Raw genomic sequence first — 21527 nt, forward strand, 5'->3', positions numbered from 1 at the left:
GAGGAGGGGTTGATAGGTGGGGAGGAGAGAGCAGGTTGGCGCACTTCCTAGGAAGATCTAGTGGAATCTGTAATGTGAGGTGTGTGGGAATGGAGAAGTCAAGAAGACTCCCACCTAAATTTTTTCCTGGGGCAACTAACTATAGATAATGGTGCCATTTGCTGAGTTAGAGAATTCTGGGGGGAGAAAATTGTGTGCAGGGTTTAGGGTACAATAAAAAATTGACGTAGGCATATTGAGTCTGGGATTCCTACTAGACATGAGATATCACATATCAGATTATATGTATGTACATGTGTTCAGAGGAAAGGTTATTCACTCCAGCCATGGTAACTGGAAGGGAGTGTAGAATGAAGAAAACAGTGAGTTTTGGTTTGAGCTCTGGGCTGTGCCGCCATGCAGAAGTCAGGGAGAAGGGGGAGGCAAGGGGACCCAGGAACGGCTAGCTAGCAACCTGGGGGAGACACCAGGGGAACGTGGCGTCAGTCAGAAGGGGGACTGTTTCAGGAAGGAAGGATGCTCAGCTGTGCTGAGTGCTGCTGGAAGGTGAATAGAGGAGACAAAAGCCACTGTTCAATTTCATCAGGTGGATGTTGTCAGAGACCTTGAAAAAAGCAGGTTGAATCCAATGACTAAGAGAGTTGAAGAGTCAATGGTACATAAAGCAGGGGAAGCACTAGGGTTATGTGTAATGGTGCCATTTGCTGAGTTAGGGGTTATTATCAGACGTATTGCTCATACGTTATTCCTAGACGTACTGCTGCTGCTACATCAGAGAGATTGGTTGGCAGCGAATGGGACACCATGAAGTGTGACTCGAGCCCTCTAGTATTGCCAACGGCAACACAGATCATCATCCTGGTGCTTGGCAATGTGGTTGCATTATGGTGAGTTGAGTGTGGCCTTGAGAAGCATTTGAATCTGTTGGCTGAGTTATCAGGGAAAAAAAAATTTAAAAAGTAAACTAAGATTATGTGTATTAACGAAAAAGTTGCTGTATTTGGCAAATCCTTTAAATGGATAAGGCTAACAGGTCGAGAGGGTACTTGTTGCCACCCATCCTTTTCCAAATCATAGCCTTCAGGGATCACACTGTTTGTCTTTACTTTTCTATTAAGTTGGATCAACCGCGAGGTAACACAGGTCTTCACTGTAGACCTCAGTTCCCCGCCTTTGCTTTATGACTGAGACCTCTAGGACCTCAACTTGGTCCATGCTGAACTGCAGCACAAATTCCAAGCTTTGGCCCTACCTAAAGGTGCACTTTAACCTTTGCAGTGTTCTGCCAGGCATCTGAATTTTCACTTTTGTTTCTGACATCTCAATCAAGCAGTTCTCGCTGTAAGTATTAAATAATAGCACAGAATATCTTAACTTCAGGTCTTCATTGGAAAATTCAACCATGGTTTGATTTTATCTGTAACTTCAAAAACTGTCTTCAGCTGTCCATCATTTAGATATCATTTAGATGTCCCTCAGGGACTTTGGGGACATTGTTAACCATCTATTCTTTCAAGGCTTCTTAACTCTATCCCCAAGTTAAAATAGATTTCCAAGGAACATCATACTTCTGTTACAGTCTCTGTGTGAGGACCCTCTGTGAATTTGGTTTTAGGCACAATGTTAATCTTTTTGAAGAGAACTGATGTAAGAAATACTGGATTTTAGAAAACTGTTGTACTTTTTTTCAAAGCTATAATTGACAACATTGTACATTTTGCTACCTGATACTTCTGATGTATGATCCACCTAATGCATTTCTCCTAAAATTCATTTCCAATGAATTGAATAGGAATTCCAAATGAAATGAATTTCATTGGAAAATTTAGTACAGAAAATTTGTTAGACTGTCCTTAACCAGAGAGTGACAATTATGTAATGCAGTTTTCTCAGCTAAACTAACAGCTTGCCATAGGTTCATAATAGATCTATTTTTTAGTTGTTTTTCATGGGTTCTTGTTTCTGAAAGTTTCTCTGCCAGAATATTAAAGTTCCACCTAATAATTTAACAAGCATCATATATATTAATAATATATTAATAATTAGTAATGTTATTAAAAATATTTAATAATATTAAATACTTTATACTAATTTTTAGAATATTAAAACTTAAAATTTAAAAATTTTAAATTAAATATTTTATATTAAATCGTTAAATTAATATTAATAATAACAATTATTTAATATAAAATTATTAATGATATTTCATATCCAATTATTGATTGGCTTAAGTAATTAATTGATTAACTGATAATGATTATTGTTAATTATTGTACTCTTGGGTAATACAGAGACTGCATACTTAGCTTTGCCGTGTAAATACCATTGTCTGCTTCCTGGTTAGTGGCTCTAGGGAGGCTATGGCAGCGTCAAGTGCTTTTGTCCTTACCGTGGCCCCACTCTTCCTCTGTAGGCTACCCACGATGTTTTGCTATGCCACGTATGTATTGGTCTGTTCTCACACCGCCATAAAGAAATGCCCGAGCCTGAGTAATTTATGGAGAAAAGAGGTTTCATTGGCTCACGCTTCTGCGGGCTGTACGTGAAGCACAGTGGCTTCCGGGGAGGCCTCAGGAAAGTTTCAATCATGGCAGAAAGCAAAGCCAGGAAGCGGCCCCTTCTTCCATGGGCGGAGCAGCAGGAAAGGGCGTGGCGGTTCTACACACTTTTAAACAACCAGATCTCCTGAGAACTCATTCACTATGCAGTGCCAAGGTGGGATGGGGCTGAACCATTCGTGACAACTCTGCCCCCAGGATCCAGTCACCTCCCACCGGGCCCCACCTTCAATTCAACCTGTTATTTGGATGGGGACACAAATTCAAACTGTCAACACACACCACATCTCCGATGAATGTTACGCAATTTCTTTATTCCTTTTTTTTTTTTTTTTTTTTTTTTTTGAGACGGAGTCTTACTCTGTCGCCCAGGCTGGAGGGCAGTGGTGTGATCTCGGCTTACTGCAACCTCCACCTCCTGGGTTCTAGTGATTCTCCTGCCTCAGCCTCTTGAGTAGCTGGGAGTAGCTGGGATTACAGGTGCACGCGCCATGCCTGGCTAATTTTTTGTATTTTAGTAAAGACGGGGTTTCACCATGTTGCCCAGACTGTAATCGAACTCCTGAGCCCAGGCAATCCCCCCGCCTCTTCCTTGTGAGCCACCACGCCTGGCCCTGCGGTTTCTTTCGACTTTAGTTTGGCTGGGTAACAACAAAATAAGAAAGAATATACACACATACTATTATTCACCGTCTTTTTTCTTTTTATGTAATTCTAATATTCTGTGTGTACAGTTTATTGTAATCGTTTATTTCAAGTGTTAAATTGTAAACAGTAGTTTTGACAGTATTTTAGAGACAACCGTACTCTCCCTGGCACAAGGAAGAATGTTTTAAAAATGTAAGTGTCCTCTTTAGTGGACACTGGTTAGTTATCAATTGCCAGTCCTTCGAGGGCAGAGAATGTGCCTGTGTGCTTGCATAGCCCCAGGACCTAGGATTGGACATGGAACTCAGTCCTCATTTATTGAATGAATAAATGAGTAGATGGATGACCTGTTTTTTTTTTTTTTTAAAATCTCAGAATTTCTTCTCACCCCTGATGAGTTAAAAATATATTACATAAAAATTATGCATCAGCCCAAATTGCAAATTACCCATGTAGTTAATGTGTTTCTTGTTAAAATTCATTAATATAAGATGACCTGATGTTCATTTAAGAAAAACAACTTTGTAATTCAAACTCGCGGAAAGATTAACAAAAAATAGTGATCACTCTTAGTAGCCATAATATTTGGTTTATTGTCTGTGTTGGTAATAATTTCTGCTGTGTTTTCATACAGTGAAGTGATGTTTCTGCTATTTATTTTAGTTACATTGGAATTTGTTATATTTATTTCTTTGTTTTCCTTTTGATAAGAGAAGTACGCACTTAGTTATTTATAAAGATGTTTGGACTTCACATGTGAGTACAGTGGTGACATGCTGGGTCGCCCTGGTCATTGCTTAGCTGTATTTATAAAGTGGATATTACTGAGCAGTTAAGTCTTAACATCTGAGAATCACCCATTTTCATTTTTGGAAACTGGAAAGGATTAGGTAGAGTGCAAGCAGAATAAATTGAACTTAAATGTCTGTGTCCAACTGCGTTGAGCTTTTTCGTAAGAATATTCAAGCCTAGGTCAGCATGCAGCTTGTTTTCCCTCTCACCACCTGGAATTCAGTCTCTGTCAGTCAATGTCTTTTAAAAGGGAAATGCGTTCTTAACCACATACTATCAGTACTTTATTACTCATCTTCCCTTTCTTGGTTAAATAGGCTGTGTTAGATATGTAGCTTCCTGCCCCTTTCTTTATGAGACAGCTAGAGCGGTGCTTTTTAAACCTTACTAACGTGTGGATCACCTGGGGGATCTTACTGAAGTACAGATCCTGGTTCAGTGGGTCTGGGTCTGCTCAGGCTTGAGGTGAGGTCCACGCTGCTGGTCCTGTGACCGAGCATTGGGTCCCCAGGATGCAAAATATGACAGTGCTTGGAAATGGTTTAAAAAAAAAAAACAAAAAAACAACTTTTTTTGAGATGGAGTCTCACTCTGTTGCCCAGGCTGGAGTGCAGTGGCACGGTCTTGGCTCACTGCAACCTCTGTCTCTGGGTTCAAGCAATTCTTGTGCCTCAGCCTGTTGAGTAGCTGGGATTACAGGTGCATGCCACCACACCTGGCTAATTTTTGTCTTTTGTAGAGACAGGGTTTCACCATGTTGGCCAGGCTGGTCTCAAATTCCTGACCTCAAGTGATCCACCCATCTTGGCCTCCCAAAGTACTAGGATTAGAGGCATGAGCCACTGCACCCAGCCAGAAATGGTGAATTTTGAATTTGAGTTCAGCTCTTCTTCAATTCATAGCCCACCTTCGTTCTAGCATCTACTTCCAAAGATAGCCTAGAGAATATTTTTTATCTTCTATAGCTGTAAACCTTGACATGGGCATTCTCTGACCGCTATGTGTTTTGAAAAGATTAGTGGATAAGGCAGTGGATTTTACTGCTAACCCTGCTACACTGTCGCTGTGTAACCTTGGGTAAGGCAGTTTCTTTTTTTTTTTTTCTTTTTGAGATAGAGTCTCGCTCTGTCGCCCAGGCTGGAGTGCAGTGGTGTGATCTCAGCTTACTGCAAGCTCCACTTCCCAGGTTCACGCCATTCTCCTGCCTCAGTCTCCCGAGTAGCTGGGACTACAGGTACCCACCACCACGCCCGGCTAATTTTTTGTAGTTTTTAGTAGAGACGGGGTTTCACCGTGGTCTCGATCTCCTGACTTCGTGATCCACCCACCTTGGCCTCCCAAAGTGCTGGGATTATAGGCATGAGCCACCGTGCCCGGCCAAGACGGTTTTTTTATCTGTAAAAGAATGGAAAGATTTCCTAAATAAAGTACTCAGTATACACCTAATAAATATTAAATACTGTTATTATTCAACAAGCATTTTTGACACTGATCACTAGCCTTCATTAAAAGCATAACTTGGATGAACCTTGAACACACTGAGTGAAAAGAGCCAGACACAAAAGGCACATGTTGTATAATTCCTTTCATACAATATATCCAGAATAGGTAAAGCCATAGAATAGAAAACGAGGTAGAAGTTACCAGGGATGGAGGGGAGAGAGGGATGGGGAGTGATTACTTAACAGGTACAGGATGTTTTTCTGGGGTGATGAAAGCGTTTTGAAACTAGAAAGAGGTGCTGGTTGCACAGCGTCATGATACAAAATGCCATTGAGTTGCACACTTTAAAATGGTTAATTGTATATTTTGCCAATTTCACCTCACTTAAAAAAGTCCATATGTGGGAAATTGCTTTGTTAAGGCACGACTACAACTACTAAATAGGTTTGTATTTTTAAAAGAACTTTATGGAATTATAGGAAGCATTTCTTGATGCTATGAGATGTGTTGGAAATACAGAAGAATAGCTTATTTTGGAACAGATATTATTGCCTTGAAATTTTGCCAGTTCAAGCTGGTCTCTTCAGAAGACTAGACCTTCTTTATTTTCTGACTTGAAAATGCTTGGGACGTAAGTACCCTATTATTTTGTTGTTAAAAATTGTACCATTGACATCCCCAATTTTTTCTCCTGAAGTTCAGTATAACCTAGAAATAACTTCATTGCTATACTATTTCATTAACTACACGGGTACTTTTGTAGTTAAAAATGATTCATAATGTCTTCATGTGGCAGAAACATTAACCTGCCCCTTGTCATAAATCCGTAAAAAGGTGGACATTGGTTTAAACCCAGTTGTTGAATTCTGTGCTTTTAACCAGTATATTACACTGTCTAGTTGGGGAAGAATCACAAATATTCTTCTTCTTTCTCTAGAAAAATCCATAACAGCATACAAACTAGCAAACTCTCATAAATGTTGTTTGAGAAAACCAATTACCCTAACAACTAAGGCAAAGGATCTATAAAATCTGATGAGAAAAATCTTTGTAATTTGATTTTTATAATTTTGTTAGCTTAAATTGGCAACAAATTAATAATTATTACTTTTGTTACTCTTATAATAAATAATGTAAATAATTTAAAAAAAACTCATAATAAATAACCTTCCATAAACACCTACAACCACACTTTTTACCACAGTCGGTGGAGTGAGAGGTGGATGGAGGAGACAGTGGCAGAAACACCCCAATCACTTTCAATGATTAAAGTAAAGATATGTCTAACTTTACTCCTAAAGTATCATCCAGTAAAGTGGAATGTAAAACATACTTTTGAACTGTTTGAAATCAGCTACATTCCTGTGGCTCACATCTGCGGGACAAGTTTCTAACTATCAGATTTGATTTTTAATTAATCAAGTGGTATTTTATACGAGCAGTCCCCAACCTTTTTGGCACCATGGACCAGTTTTGTGAAAGACCATTTTTCCAGGGACTGGGGGATTGAGAGGGTGAGGGAGGAATGGTTTCAGAATGATTCAAGCACATTACACTTATTGTGCATTTTATTTCTATTATTATTACATTATAATATATAATGAAATAAGTATACAGCTCACCGTAATGTAAAATCAGTGGGAGCCCTGAGCTTGTTTTCTGCAATTAGACAGTGCCATTGGGAGGTGACGAGAGACAGTGACAGATCATCAGGCTTTAGATTCTCATAAGGAACGTGCAACCTAGATCCCTCGCATGCACAGTTCACAATAGGGCTCACGCGCCTATGAGAATCTAATGCCACTGCTGATCTGACAGGAGGTGGAGCTCAGGTGGTAATTCAAGCAATGGGAAGTAGCTGTAAATACAGATGAAGCTTCCTTCACTGGCTCACCCGCCACTCACCTCCTGCTGTGTGGCCTGGTTCCTAGTAGGCCACAAACTGGTACCAGGACCCCTATTTTACGTGGTACCAGTTTGTGGCCTACTAGGAAGTCTTTTGTATGCAAAAGAATATTGTTGACTTTTGCCACACGGAAGCCCCCCTAGCCCGCCTCCCCCCGCCTTTTTCCTTTCCAGTTACATTCCCACAGGTATTCTTAGTACCACAACTGCAGTTGAACTTCACAGTATGGTGGGTGGTAAGCTCTGGTGGGCGGTATGCTTGGATAAGGCTGGCTATTTAGAAATGTGGAATAAATTTACTGTTATGATTAACAGTAATGTTGCCTATCAAAAATTGTGAATGTTAAGAAATGTTTTCAACACAATCATTAATGCTTTCCAGTGAGTTAAACCAGCTTCATGTTGCAGTTGTATTTTTTATACCAGTAGGGAGTCATTATTAAAGGGGGTCATGTTTTCAAGCCCAACTTAAAATCCCTCTTACAGATTGCCTTCCCCCCACTGCCAAGTTTTCTCTCATCACTTAGACATTGAAATAATTGCTTGTTGTTTTCCCTCTTTAAATTTTTTTTGAGAAGTCAAAAATTGAATACCTTGTTCAGTGTTTTTGCTTATGAAATATTTTGTGAATAAATTTTGGTTTTGGCTGAAGAAAATTTCTTAGGCAGTTAAGAAAATAAGCTAATGAATAAATAAAAATTAATGTGATTGATCCTAATTGGAGATGTAACATTTGCCGATATTTAGCAGTAATCTTTTTGATCACTCAGATATTTGTAATTCTTTGAGAAATAAGAAGTTGAGAGGGCTGGGTGCAGTGGCTCATGCCTGTAATCCCAACACATTGAGAACCTGAGACAGGGCTGACCAATACTGTGAAACCCCATCTCTACTTAAAAAAAAAGAAAAAAATTAACCAGGCATGGTGATGTGTGCCTGTGGTCTCAGCTACACAGGAGGCTGAGGCAGGAGAATTGCTTGAACCTGGAAGACGGAGGCTGCAGTGAGCCAAGATTGCACCACTGTACTCCAGCCTGGGGGACAGAGGAAGACTCTGTCTCAGAAGAAAAGAAGAAGAAATAGGAAGTTGAAAAGAGCTTAGGGAAGCACTGCAACCACTGGCCAGCACCAGTACTCCATCATAGTATATGCTTTTCACTTATAAGGAACTGTAATTTAAACTGTGGACTTTGGGTGATAATGATGTGTCAACATGGGATGACTGGGTACAACACATGTAGCACTCCAGTGGGAGACACTGAAATGCATGTGTCAGGGCAGGAGGTGTATGGGAGCTCTCTGTACCTTCCTCTTAACTTTGCTATGAAGCTAAAGTGGCTTCGAAAATATAAATACAGAAAAAAGCTTGTGCTTTCTATAGATTGATTTGAACATAGACACATTAACATAATAGATACATTGATTTGAACATAGGTACATTACGTTGAACACTTTAGGTTTTTATGATATCCTATATCACAATAAATTGAAGAAGTCTGTCTCACAAAGTTGTTCAAAGAACTCTAATGCTGTCACTGCTCCTTCCCTGCCTTGAACAAGAGGGTCTTACCCAGTGCAATAAGGTGGGAAATAAAGTGTGCATACAAATCAGACAGGAAGAAATAAAGCAGTTTCTATTCACAGATGTAATTACTATTTACATTCATCAGCAAGGTTTGGGTTTTATGAATGATAATATTACAATGTAAAAAACACTATTTTCATTATGTAATGTGTTACCTACAAGGTGCTGAATTCACTCTGCCCTTCTTATGAGAAACATGTTGGGCCAACCTTTTGTTTTTAAGTTTGCGTACAGCCTTACCTGTGCTCTTTCAAAGTAGCTTTTCGCTATTTTTAACACTCTACTAAGGTAAAGATGCGTTTGGCCAATGAAACTACTGGAGCAAAATGTTTACACTGTATTTCTGATTTGATGATTTTAATACAACTGAATTAGTGTTTTCTCCTATCTCTATACAATATTAATTCCTGGGATGCCTATGTAAATTAATTAATTTACTGACCAGAACTCTACTTTAGCCTCTTATGGTTTTATTTTCTTAACATTTAGAAAGGGCTAAATTCAGAGGACATAAATTTTCTCCATGAGGTTGTTTAAATTCGGTTGACATTTTAATGTGGATTGTATTTGAACTTGAACGTCACACGCATTTTTAAGTCTGGTTCCTGGCTTCTGTCACTGGTCCGTTGTATTTCTCACTGTACTGTTCTTTTATGTTGCCTCTTGTCTGAAATGATTTTTACCTTTTATTTTCTGGGTTAATTTTATGAGTTTGTGGGGAGCCTCACATATTGTTAGTATATCTCCTTAAATAACATGCATTGAGGCTGAGGTTGGCAGATCAATTGAGGCCAGAAGTTCGAGACCAGCCTGGCCAACACGGGGAAACCTGATCTCTACTACAAATACAAAACAAATTAGCCAGGTGTGGTGCTGGGTGCCTGTAGTCCCAGCTACTCGAGAGGCTGAGGCAGGAGAATCGCTTGAACCTGGGAGGTGGAGGTTGCAGTGATCTGAGATTGCACCACTGTACTATAGCCTGGATGACAGAGTGAGAGTCTGTCTCAAAAAATAAACAAACAAACAGGAATTATATAATCCAGCTTTATTATTTTAGCTCTAAACTTCTGGTGTATAGAGACAGATTTTCAGGGATTTTGGTCCTGGAGTAGAGACGGCTGCAGAACCTCAGATATTACTGAATTAAAAAGGAAAAGATTGTATTGATCATTTAAAAGTGTGGGGATTCAAATGCTAAGAGGATAATGATGATGATGAAAGCTTGTTTATGGGACATTTTACTCTTCCAAAGTCTGGGAAGGAATTTCAAGTGTATTCCGGGGGACTTCTGAAAGTATTAACCAATGTTAGAAACAAAGTCGCAAGCCAAAGGGATTGCTTTTGAATTTAGGCTTGTGATCCATCTTCTGTTAATTCACTGTTTTAATTAATAAAAGTCTGGAATATTTATAGAGGACTGTTTATAAAACTTCACAAATTAGAAACTTGGAATTAAAAATATGTATATAATATTTCATTGTGTAAAAACAGGATAATATTTAAATATTTGGCCTCATGAGAATAATGACTCAGATTTGTTTTGAGACTTTCTTAACCAAGTTTTTATTAATATTCATAACATTTATGCAACATGAAGATTCTGAAGGGACTTTATTGTTTGAGAACACATCTATTTCAGATCTGCGGAGTGTATCACTGCTGAATTTTTTGTTTTGTTTTTGCTGTGTCTTCAAAGTGACTCTTGGTTTATTGCCTGCTAAGCCTAATAAATGTATAATAAATCTGCTTATTGTATCACTTGCAGGTGCTGTGGTCTTTAGAATCGGGTCAATGGATTTCTGAGGAGCCATTCGAACTGTCTAATCACTTCCCTGCAGCTCCTGTAAGTCAAATATTGTTTTATGATGGTAAATGCAATTTGGTGTTCTCAAGAAATTATTATAAACGTAAGGGTAGAATTAAGTTTTTATCAAGTCAAGCACAATTATGCCCATAATTAAAAAGACATTCACAGAACTTAACATCTTTTATCAATTTATTTGTGGGAACAAATGTGAGAACGTGAGACCATTCTGCAAAAAGTAGTCAGGAATGCAGTCCAAAGAAAATTTAATGATTAAAGTCCTCAGAATTGAGAAAAACAAAATTGAAAAAAGACTGAATTCTTGGGCAAGTAGTCTTATATCTTGCTTAATGTTTTTCCTGTTGATAGAGGCAGAACTGATAGATGTAAAAATTATGGCTTGCTGGTGCTGTGGTAACAGTCTTTATATTTTTATGACTTTCCTAAATTTCACTTCAACTTTCAAATGCTTCATGGAAAAGTTCTGGGTTCTAATTTTTTTTAAGATGAAGTAATAATTAAGCGGGTAATTTAAGGTTTGGTTGGATATAGAATTGTGCGGAAGTTGCCTTTCCTGTTCAAAAATGTTAACTTGCTTGTGACAGTTTATTCATTCAAAAGATTAATATCTGAAAGATAAATGGTGATTTTTATCTGCCACCCGTATTGTTATATAGCTGTTTGAGTAGGCCGTATGGCTAAAACATAAAAAGGAGTTGAACTGTGCTCCCTGATCACTGTAGTTATCTAGGTTGTTGGGTTGTTTGTTTTCATTTTTAAGATTACTGTTTGATTTCCTTTCAGCTTTATAAATGTTTTCTTAAGGAGAGAAAAGTTCCTCTTAGCAAAACTGTTTGTTTGAAATACTGTGTAAGGAACTGAAGTGTAAAGTAAAAACACAAATTCCCCCCATTCTCGGTCATAAGAGATTATATATGATGCCCAATGACATAATGAGATTTGTCCTTGAATTTTGTTTCACCTGCCTACATGGAAAATTGATATAAATTGTGTTGTTGCCAGTTTTTCTTGCATTATCATTTCCCTGCCTAAGTATCCATCACTGTTGTCATTGAAATATCATAGAAACTTGTTGTTGTCTTTTGAGGCTGTGAAATTTTCTTATTTTCCGTTGTTTTTCAACTTGATACAAGGCCATGATACTGTTGTTGAATTCATAAAACCTTCTTAAATATAAAGTAGATACAGTTCTAAGGTAGGGAGGTTCTTGACTCAGTTAAATAGTTGTTGGAAAAGTGGACCTTGGTGGAAATAAAACAGAGCCTTGACTTTGCCAGAGTTCATCACTGACTCAAAATATGTAGCAACACCTATGTGTTCTAAAACTACGTCAAGGGAGCGGGGAGAAGTTGGCGTAAAATAAATTAGATTTTAAAATGGAATAAAGAAAAAATAATGGTACAATAGAAGGTAAAGACAGACATATAGTAGATGCTAGTTGTGGACTGGACTCTGAACTTCCTTGCAAATGACTCAGAAAAGAATATATGAGAGATTGCCTTTAAATTATAAAGCTTTACACAAATGTTCATTAGTATTAATTGTACTATGAAAATTTCAAAAGGAGTTAAAACTCTAGGAGTTTATGGTTTTGTAATCCTGAGTATAAAGCTGTGTTCTCAAATTTTCTTTTCTTTCTTTTTTTTTTTTTTTGAGATGGAGTCTTGCTCTGTCACCCAGGCTGGAGTGCAGTGGCGTGATCTTGGCTCACTGCAGCCTCCGCCTCCTGGGTTCAAGCAATTCTCCCTGATCCAGCCTCCCGAGTAGCTGGGATTACAGGCGCCCACCACCACGCCTGGCTAGTTTTTGTATTATTTAATAGAGATGGGGTTTCACCATGTTGGCCAGGCTGGTCTTGAACTCCTGACCTCAGGTGACCTGCCCACCTCGGCCTCCCAATGTACTGGGATTACAGGTGTGAGCCACTGCGCCCGGCCCCGTGTTCTCAAATTTTCTGTAAATATTTAAATATATTATGAACATCAGATTTTGTTTTTGCACTTTGAAACACTTTTTTTTTCAGTTTGCTGATTGACATAAAAAAATCTTACTAGTGTCAATTACTTTTTTCCTTAAGTAAATTTAAGGGTGAATCTTGAGACATATAGCTTTGTAAATTTCTTAAATAGAAGGCTTTTCTCAACTACAAATTAAATTGTAGCCTAGTTCTATAAAAATATATCTTACTAGAAAAGAAAACACACCTCTGTTTTAGAATAGTGAGAAGATAGTAAAGTTTCTTTGTCATAGAATGAAATGTATAATTTTCCTCATCATTAAAATCAAAGGTTTCCTTATCACAAGGCACAATTAGTTCTTTCAGAAACAAATTATAAAATTGTAAATATTATCATAAAAGTTAAACATAGGCATATCCCCTAATAAGTTATATTTAATTACTAAAAATACCTTCATATTTAACAATCAGGCAGAAAAAAATAGTACAATCTGCATATAAACTAAAATGGCACATGTTTCTGTTGATAATTTCAGAGATCCTAGAAGTTTCCACCATATAAACTTGAAATACGTATTTGAGCATTAACTTAAAACTAAGCTGTCAACATAAATGTAAATACGCTGTTTTTGAAATAAAAATTTAAAGCACCTAAGAGATGGAGTAAAAATGCACTAACTGTTTTTCCAAATATTAAACTTCTAGTAACCCCTTCTCAGAATATCCCTGAATATGTCTTTTTATGGCTTAGAGATTTTTTTCTTCCTTTTAATTGTGATAGTGATGGTGAATTCAGGACATATGGATATTTACACAATGTGTAAACAGTGCTCAGAAGAATGCAGTTCCAAGATGATCTGTATTGTATAACATAAGTGTTCTGTTTTCCAGTTATTTACTGATAAACTTGCACATAACATTCTTCGTTGTGACAGCAGAGTCTGTAAATTGTCAATCTGATGCTCAGCCTCGGGTTCATCTTTCCATAGGTGTTCTGTCTAATCACCATTACAGATGTTTAGGGTCTTGCTTTGGTCTGTTAAGTGATGCAAGTTTAAGTGACAAAGTCTACAGGCTGTAATCTGGAGCACATGGGTCCCGTCAGCACTGAGCACACGCCCTCTGTGGTGGAAGAGGACACAGTGCGCAGCCGTGACTTTCAGTGCATTGGGTTTAAGTCTTTGAAAATAGTTCGAGACAGTCTTCCTCAGGTGGACTCGGGTGTTTAGAAATCTGCCGGTCGGATCATCATGGTTGTGCCCTTGAGCGAGTAGCCTGAGCCTTTCCAGTAGTACCACTTAATGCCGTTGAACTTATTTGTGTTCTGCCTTTGTGGATAGTACATTCCGTTCAAGTTGGAAGGACCACATGCATCAAACCACCAGCCTGTGAAAGTAAAACACAGAAGGAATTAGGAACTAGGTGACGCCAGCTCCCACAACGAAGACAGCAGTACTCAGCTAAGCCAGGAGGCACGCTGCAGGCATGCGGAGTAGGCACATGCAGATGGCTGTGAGTATAGGATGTGCACTGGCAGAGAGACGGTTTTCCAGCTGTACGCCCGTGACATCACAGTTTTATTACTGCAAATGCTTTTACAAACGTTCTTCCACCTTTTCCCTTATGCTGTGTGGAGAGGCCTGAATTCTCCACAGTCCTATTTGGTTAGCCCACAGTGTGTACACACTTACAGCGGCGATAAGCAAACATCTGAGGCACAGTTGGAAAACTCTCCTTCAACCAGGATTACTTACCAGTCCCAGCAACATGGTGGGCTGGACTCACTCAGGCTCCCCTTGCTCTATTAAAGGATTTTTTTGATTGAACTTTAACCCAAAATATTAAGTACTCAGTGGAGCTACATAAAAAGGAAGTCTCTATGTTTCAGAGACAAAGAGGAAATTTAAAGTGAGAGTGTGCGCTCACTCAGCTAGAGCCAGGGCAGGAGAGGTGCCCAGCACAGGGGCTGTGGGAGTGAAGCCCATCTACACCTTAATTTCTGGGCTTGGCCAAAAACAGGAGCATGCTGGGGTTTGTGAGAGAAGGCAACACAGTAGTCCCCCTTTATCTGCTGTTTTCGCTTTCTGCACTTTCAGATACCTGAAGTCAGCTGTGGCTCTAAATATTAAATGGAAAATTCTAGAAATAATCTATAAGCAGGGGCCGGGCGCGGTGGCTCACGCCTGTAATCCCAGCACTTTGGGAGGCTGAGGTGGGTGGATCACAAGGTAGGGAGATCCAGACCATCCTGGCTAACACGGTGAAACACCGTCTCTACTAAAAATACAAAAAAAATGAGCCGGGCGTGGTGGCGGCGCCTGTCGTCCCAGCTACTCGGGAGACTGAGGCAGGAGAATGGCGGGAACCCGGGAGGGGGAGCTTGCAGTGAGCCGAGATCGCGCCACTCACTCCAGCCTGGGTGACAGAAATAATCTATAAGCCTTAAATTGCATGCTGTTCTGAGTAACGGGATGAAATCTCCTGCTGTCCCCTTCTTCCCTCCCAGAACGTGAATGATCCCCTCTATCCCGTGGATCCACGCTGCATCACAGTGCTTATGTTCAAGTAACCCTTATTTGACTTAATAATGGCCCCAAAAGTGCAAGAGTGATGAAGCTGGCAATTCAAATATGCCAAAGAGAAGCTGTAAAGTGCTTCCTTTAAGTGAAAAGGCGAAAGTTCCTGACTTAATAAGGAGAGAACAAAATCGTACACTAAGGGTGCTAAGATCCATAGAAGAACAGATCTTATATCCATGAAATTGGAAGCAATATGTTGTATATTATTCAGTTTTATTATTGTTGTTAAGTCTCTTGTTGTGCCTAGTTTACAAACTAAACTTCATAAATACGTGTGAACAGGAAAAAATAAACACATAGGGTTTGATACTGTCTGTGATTTCAGGCATTTGCTGGACATCTTGGAATGTTTCCCCTAAGGAGAAGAGAGGACTGCTGTAGCCTTGATTTTATATATGTTAATCTGAATAAATCTCAAAAACACTGTGTTGGAGGGATACATACAGTATGATACTTCTTATATTAATTTTTAAAATACAGAAAATAATTATGATTGATATCTCCATATGTAGGAAAATTAATAAAGTGAATTAACCTCGACCCAAGCAGCAGGCAGGGAATGGCACTGGCAGGGCCTCTTTAGCCTTACCTGTAACGTGTTATTTCTTAAATAAAAACTCTGATGCCAAAGAGAATATATATATATATATATTCTTTATATATATGTATACAGAAGATATATATTCTTTATATATGTATATATAGAATATGTATATTCTTTATATATGTATAATAGACTATATATCCTTTATATATATAGAATATATCCTTTATAAATGTATAGCATATATATTCTATATTATATATTCTATATGTTATATATAGCATTGTAGTCTATATGTTATACATAGCATATATATCTATATAGTCTATATGTTATGTATAGATTCTATATGTTATATATAGCTATAACATATAGACTATATAGAAATATATGCTATGTATAACATAGACTACATATGCTATATATAACATATAGAATATATAGAATATATATGCTATATATAACATATAGAATATATGCTATATATAACATATAGAATATATAGAATATATGCTATATATAACATAACATAGAATATATATGCTATATATAATATAACATATAGAATATATATTCTATATATACATATATGTTGTGTTTACACATTGCTTTGTGAGTGCCAGTTATTTCATCCAGGTTCCTACATTTTTTCCTGGTGGTAACAGCTCAGTGACTTCATTTGATTCAGATGAATGCAGATTGGATGGAAGTTTGCGTGTTCTATTCAGAATCCTTCACATATTCAGCACTTTGACAGATTCATAAGTCAGTCTCTTCTGGAGCTTGTCTGACTAGAGAACTTGGTGTCCATGCAAAATGGAGCTGCTCATTAGGCTGGTTCATTCATGGTCCAGACCAATGGCTGGAATTTGACCCCTTCACAGGCGAGACCACTCCACTTTCTCTCTTGGACTGTTTTTCCTCTCCTCAGTCTCTTTTCCAATTACATTCTCAGCCCCTAAATCTTGATTTGAGTAAGTAAATATATTGTTTCCTTGGTTATTAATGCGATTCTCCTACTCTCCTGAGAAGCTCACCACATACGGGTGGTCTAACAACCACAACCTTCTCAAGGAGAGAACTGGGTCCAGCATGTGGGGGAAAGGGCAGACAGGAAACGAAGCCCTAGGTATCTGTGGCTCCTCCACCCGACCACTTTCCCTGCTGTTCAGCTTTAAAAAGGATGATTGTGCCAGGATGAGGGAAAGAAGAAGCTTTTGCAAAATCAGTATGAGGGCTTTGCTCATTGGTGTAATAATGGTTAGTAGGGAGGACCTGTGTTACCAAATAGTAGTCATACTTTCTCAGGAAACAGAGGATTGCTTTTTTTTTTTTTTTTTTTTAATGAGGCCTGATTCTTTCAGTATAAAAGGCATGAAATTTAAAGACTTGAATATTACCAAATTTCATATTATTTTCATTACTAAATTCTCCTTTTGACTGTTAATGATGCTGGGTTTTTTTTTTTTTTTGGTTTTGTTTTTTTGTTTTGTTTTGTTTTGTTTGTTTTTTTTGTTTTGTTCTGTTTTGTTTTTGAGACAGAGTCTCACTCTTGTCGCCCAGGCTGGAGTGCAGTGGCGTGATCTCGGCTCATTGCAACCTCTGTTTCCCCGGTTCAAGCAGTTCTCCTGCCTCAGCCTTCTGAGTAACTGGGATTGCAGGTGTGCGCCACCACACGTGGCTAATTTTTGTATTTTTAGTAGAGACGGGGTTTTGCCATGTTGGCCAGGCTGGTCTCAAACTCCTGACCTCAGGTGATCCGCCTGCCTTGGCCTCCCAAAGTGCTGGGATTACAAGTGTGCACGCCCAGCCCTCTTAATGATTCCTATAGTGTAAATACATCATAACTTGGGTCATCCATTTGTTTAATGTAGTAACTTTCATTTATAAAATATGTTGACCATAGTTCTTACCTTTGGTTTTCTTGGGTGGGTAACATATTAATTTTTGCAGACACGATTTATGTTCTCTAGAAGTTAAACCCTCCCATTTTTCCTGTTATTCTTTACATTCATTTTGCACTATTGGCAGAGGTTTTGTTACTACTTTAAATCTTTCAGTGTTTTTCAAGAACTAACTTGACAGCATTTGTCAGACTTTTTTCTTGTCTCAGTTACTAAGTAGTAGTGTTTGTTCCTGTCAGTGAATTTCTAAACTTTTAAAAAATCAGAAAAATAACGTTTTCTTTTTTTCTTTTTTTTTTTGAGATGAAGTTTCACTCTGTCCCCCAGGCTGGCATGCAGTGGCATGATCTTGGGTCACTGCAACCTCCGCCTCCCAGGTTCAAGCCATTCTGCTGCCTCAGCCTCCTGAGTAGGAGTAACTGGGATTACAGGCACCTGCCACCATGCCTGGGTAATTTTTGTATTTTTAGTAGAGACGGGGTTTCACTGTGCTGGCCAGGCTGGTCTCGAACTCCTAACTTCAGGTGATCCGCCCGTCTCAGCCTCCCAGAGTGCTGGGATTACAAGCGTGAGCCACCAGGCCAGAAAAATAACATTTTCTAAAAGTCGATTCCTATGTTTGAACTCTCAAATGTTTCTGAATACCAACCCATCCATTTTAAGTGACTACTACAGTGGTCTTTTGCTTATGAGTGTGGTTTTCATTGTCTGTTTTACGGCAGTCTGATACTAAAAGTAGAAAACCAGAAAGGCCTTGAAGTAGAAGAAGATCACTCATTTTAATTTGATTTACTAAAAGAGGTTGGTTAACTCGTTGTGTTTATAGGTGTTTGCTATATATTAATGAAATCTTTTTTAAAAAAACAACTGGGGCCAGGTGTGGTGGCTCACGCCTGTAATCTCAACACTTCTGGAGGCTGAGGCGGGCAGATCACTTGAGGTCAGCAGTTTGAGACCAGCCTGGCAAACATGATGAAACCCTCTCTGTACTAAAAATACAAAATTAGCCGCTGCAGTAATGGGCACCTATAATCCCAGCACTGGGGAGGCTGAGGCAGGAGAATTGCTTGAGGCTGGGAGGCAGGGGTTGCAGTGAGCTGCGATCACACTCCCTTCTGGACAACAAAGTGAGACTCCGTCTCAAAATAAATAAACAAACAGCTGGAGACTTTGTCTCAAAATAAATAAATAATAAATGACAACTGGAAATTCCTCGTTTGAACATTAAATTATTATTTGGAAATATTTCTATAATCTGTATTACTGTTTTGGTTGCTACTTGGAATTTTTAACTTTTTAAATAAAGCAAAATGTAATTAAACCATCTCTCTAGTATCCAGCAAGCACAAACCCAGGAGAGTTTGCTAAGAATCAAATATCCCCTCTCCTTGCCAGGGCTGGGTCCTGAGGAGACACGGTTGGCTTGCTGACAAGTCTAGCTCCATATCATATTCTCACTTAAAACTTAGTCTAAAAAAAAGTGAAACACATTTATCTATGTCAAGCTAGTGTGTCTACGTATGAAATTGTGGACATCATTACCAATCACAATTTGAAGTCCAAATTGCCAGCCTTTCCCTCTATGAAATCGTTCCTTGCCAATACAAATGGGAAGACAGAAAGTCATCCCTACCTCCTGTTAGCATTTGTGAACATTTGCAAATACATTTGTCGTTGTCTGCATCCTTTGTGCTAAAATCATTTCCTGGTTGACTGATGCTGCTTATTTTGCCGGCTGTCCCTGTAAGTCCTTTAAGGTGAATCCTGTAAGCGTGCAAAGAGAAAAAACAAATTTAATTGGCTAGGGTCATTGATTTACCATAGTGGAAAATTTTTTGTAATGAAGAATGCTATTCTACAGAAGCATGTTCTGTACTCGTTAATGGACTAATGCATACTCTGGACAAAATATTTTGCACTGGTATAAACAGGAACCAACTTATCATCAAATCCTTCGGCAAAGAGGGATGTTTTCATGAAACCTTCAACACATATCACTTGCACAACTATCAGCAGCGACTGTAGAGCCCTGTAATTTATTTTCCTGCTGCTTTCAGATAAACAGAAGAGAGAGAAATGCAGCACGAGGGTCCTCCTCCCAGGTCTCTAGTCATCTTCCATAGAGACAGAGTCCTGACACAACTGGGCAACCTCAAACATCATTTTCCACAGGGCACCCCGGGGGGATGGAGAATGCAGCAGACAAGGAATGGCCACTGAGTTTGGGGAAGAAATCTACAGAACGGTGCTGAAAATAAATCCTTGTGGCTGCATTGCCTCATGTCTGTATAGTAGTGTAAAGTAATTAAACTGTTAGACATTGAGAAAGGAACAAATGTCTGAGTAAGTTAGACACTATTTACAATACAGATGATCCCTGACTTCCCATGGGGCTATGTTCTGATAAGCCCATTGAAGGTTGAAAATGTTGTACATTGAAAATGCATGGACTACACCTGACCTTCGGAGCATCGTAGCTTAGCCCTAGCCTGCCTTAAATGTGCTCAGAACACCCACATTAGCCCACAGTCAGGCAGAGCCATTTGGCAACATGGTGCATGCCGTGTCTGTTGTTCACCCTGGTGATGGTAGGGCTGACTGGGAGCTGTGGCTTGCTGCCGCTGCCCAGCATCACAAGGGAGCGTCGTGCCACATATCACTAGCCAGGGAAAGATCCAAATTTAAATCTCAAAGTGTAGTTTCTGCTGAATGTGTATCACCTTCACACCATCGTAAAGTTGAAAAATCTTAAGTTGAACCATTGTAAGTTGTATTGCAAAAATACGACTTATTATTGGTCGTCTGTGTACCAGCAAGGAGCAAATAAGGGACGGGAGAAGACAGTATGTTTTGAGGTTGTTTTTTCTTTTCTTTTTTTTTTTTTAAATTTTCCATAACTATGCGCAGGAGTTTCTGCTGCAAAGAAGCCCCTTGGCAGATGGTTCAGTACAGATCAGAGCAGGCATCACGTAATGGGGTATGCCATGTTGGCACATTGAGTCCTCACGTCCTGATGGAGAAATAGGCAGACGAAGACCCAGGCGAGGAGCCTAAAAAGCAAATCCTGCAATGGTAGCAGGAGAAGTGTACTTGAAGCACCAAGATGATGCCCTTCTTTGTAAAACCTGCTAATGTTTACTAACTGCCGCATTGGAATAATATAATTTTTATCAGTTTGTATTGGAAGAGTGCAAAGAAGAGAGAAAAGGTTCTTTTAGTTTTACCTGCTGGTCAGGCCAGGCCAGGTGCTTACACCTGCACGCACACTGGATGCTCATAACCACCCGCAGTGGTGGCCGCCATCTTTATTTTTGCACTGCAAGTCACTGAGGTTCAGAGATACAAACTTGTCCGAGGTCAGACTCTTAAGTCATGGAGGTAGGATTTGCACCAGATGCAGCAAACCCCTCTGCCATGTTTCAACACTGGTGCACACCTAAACAGAGATGTTTGTTTATTGAAGACGTTGTGAAAAGATGAGGATGAGGCCATGTGATGTGGAGTTCCGTAAGTGTTGCTCTTAAGTGTCTTCAGTATTAAGGCAGCCCTAGAAACTTCATCCTAAGGCATGGACTGGACATGTGAGTCTCAGTATTTTCCTACACGTTTCAAAAGTGAGACTGGCCATAGCTCAGTCTCTAAATGCCTGCTGCAAAATGTTAATGTCATAAATACTCATCTTTGTTGGGATTTTGAAACACTTTACTTTCTTTCCATTGTCTTCCCGTTAATCATAGACAGGATTGAGACGAACCACTTCCCTTGCTTATCTTTTAACTCTCCTGAC

General features: G+C 39.1%; 2 protein-coding genes across 3 annotated transcripts in view; one reads left to right on the forward strand and one right to left on the reverse strand.

Moving 5' to 3' along the window:
- The window catches only part of MCPH1 (microcephalin 1), a 236674-nt gene that overhangs the window by 80902 nt on the left and 134245 nt on the right, over nt 1-21527 (forward strand). Inside the window, 1 exon segment of the mRNA NM_001318176.1 lies at nt 10697-10774. Coding sequence (NP_001305105.1) covers nt 10697-10774 — 78 coding nt within the window.
- Nucleotides 12966-21527, reverse strand: part of ANGPT2 (angiopoietin 2) — a 61149-nt gene continuing 52587 nt past the window's right edge. For both annotated transcript variants that reach the window (XM_001097949.4, XM_001097757.5), the window contains exons 8-9: nt 19374-19504; nt 12966-14099 (exon numbers count right to left, since the gene is read on the reverse strand). In XM_001097949.4, coding sequence (XP_001097949.1) covers nt 13939-14099; nt 19374-19504 — 292 coding nt within the window. In that variant the 3' untranslated portion in view covers nt 12966-13938. The remainder of the gene's footprint in view (nt 14100-19373; nt 19505-21527) is intronic.

The sequence above is a fragment of the Macaca mulatta genome, chromosome 8 (genome assembly GCF_049350105.2).
Source record: "Macaca mulatta isolate MMU2019108-1 chromosome 8, T2T-MMU8v2.0, whole genome shotgun sequence".
NCBI classification, from domain to species: domain Eukaryota; kingdom Metazoa; phylum Chordata; class Mammalia; order Primates; family Cercopithecidae; genus Macaca; species Macaca mulatta.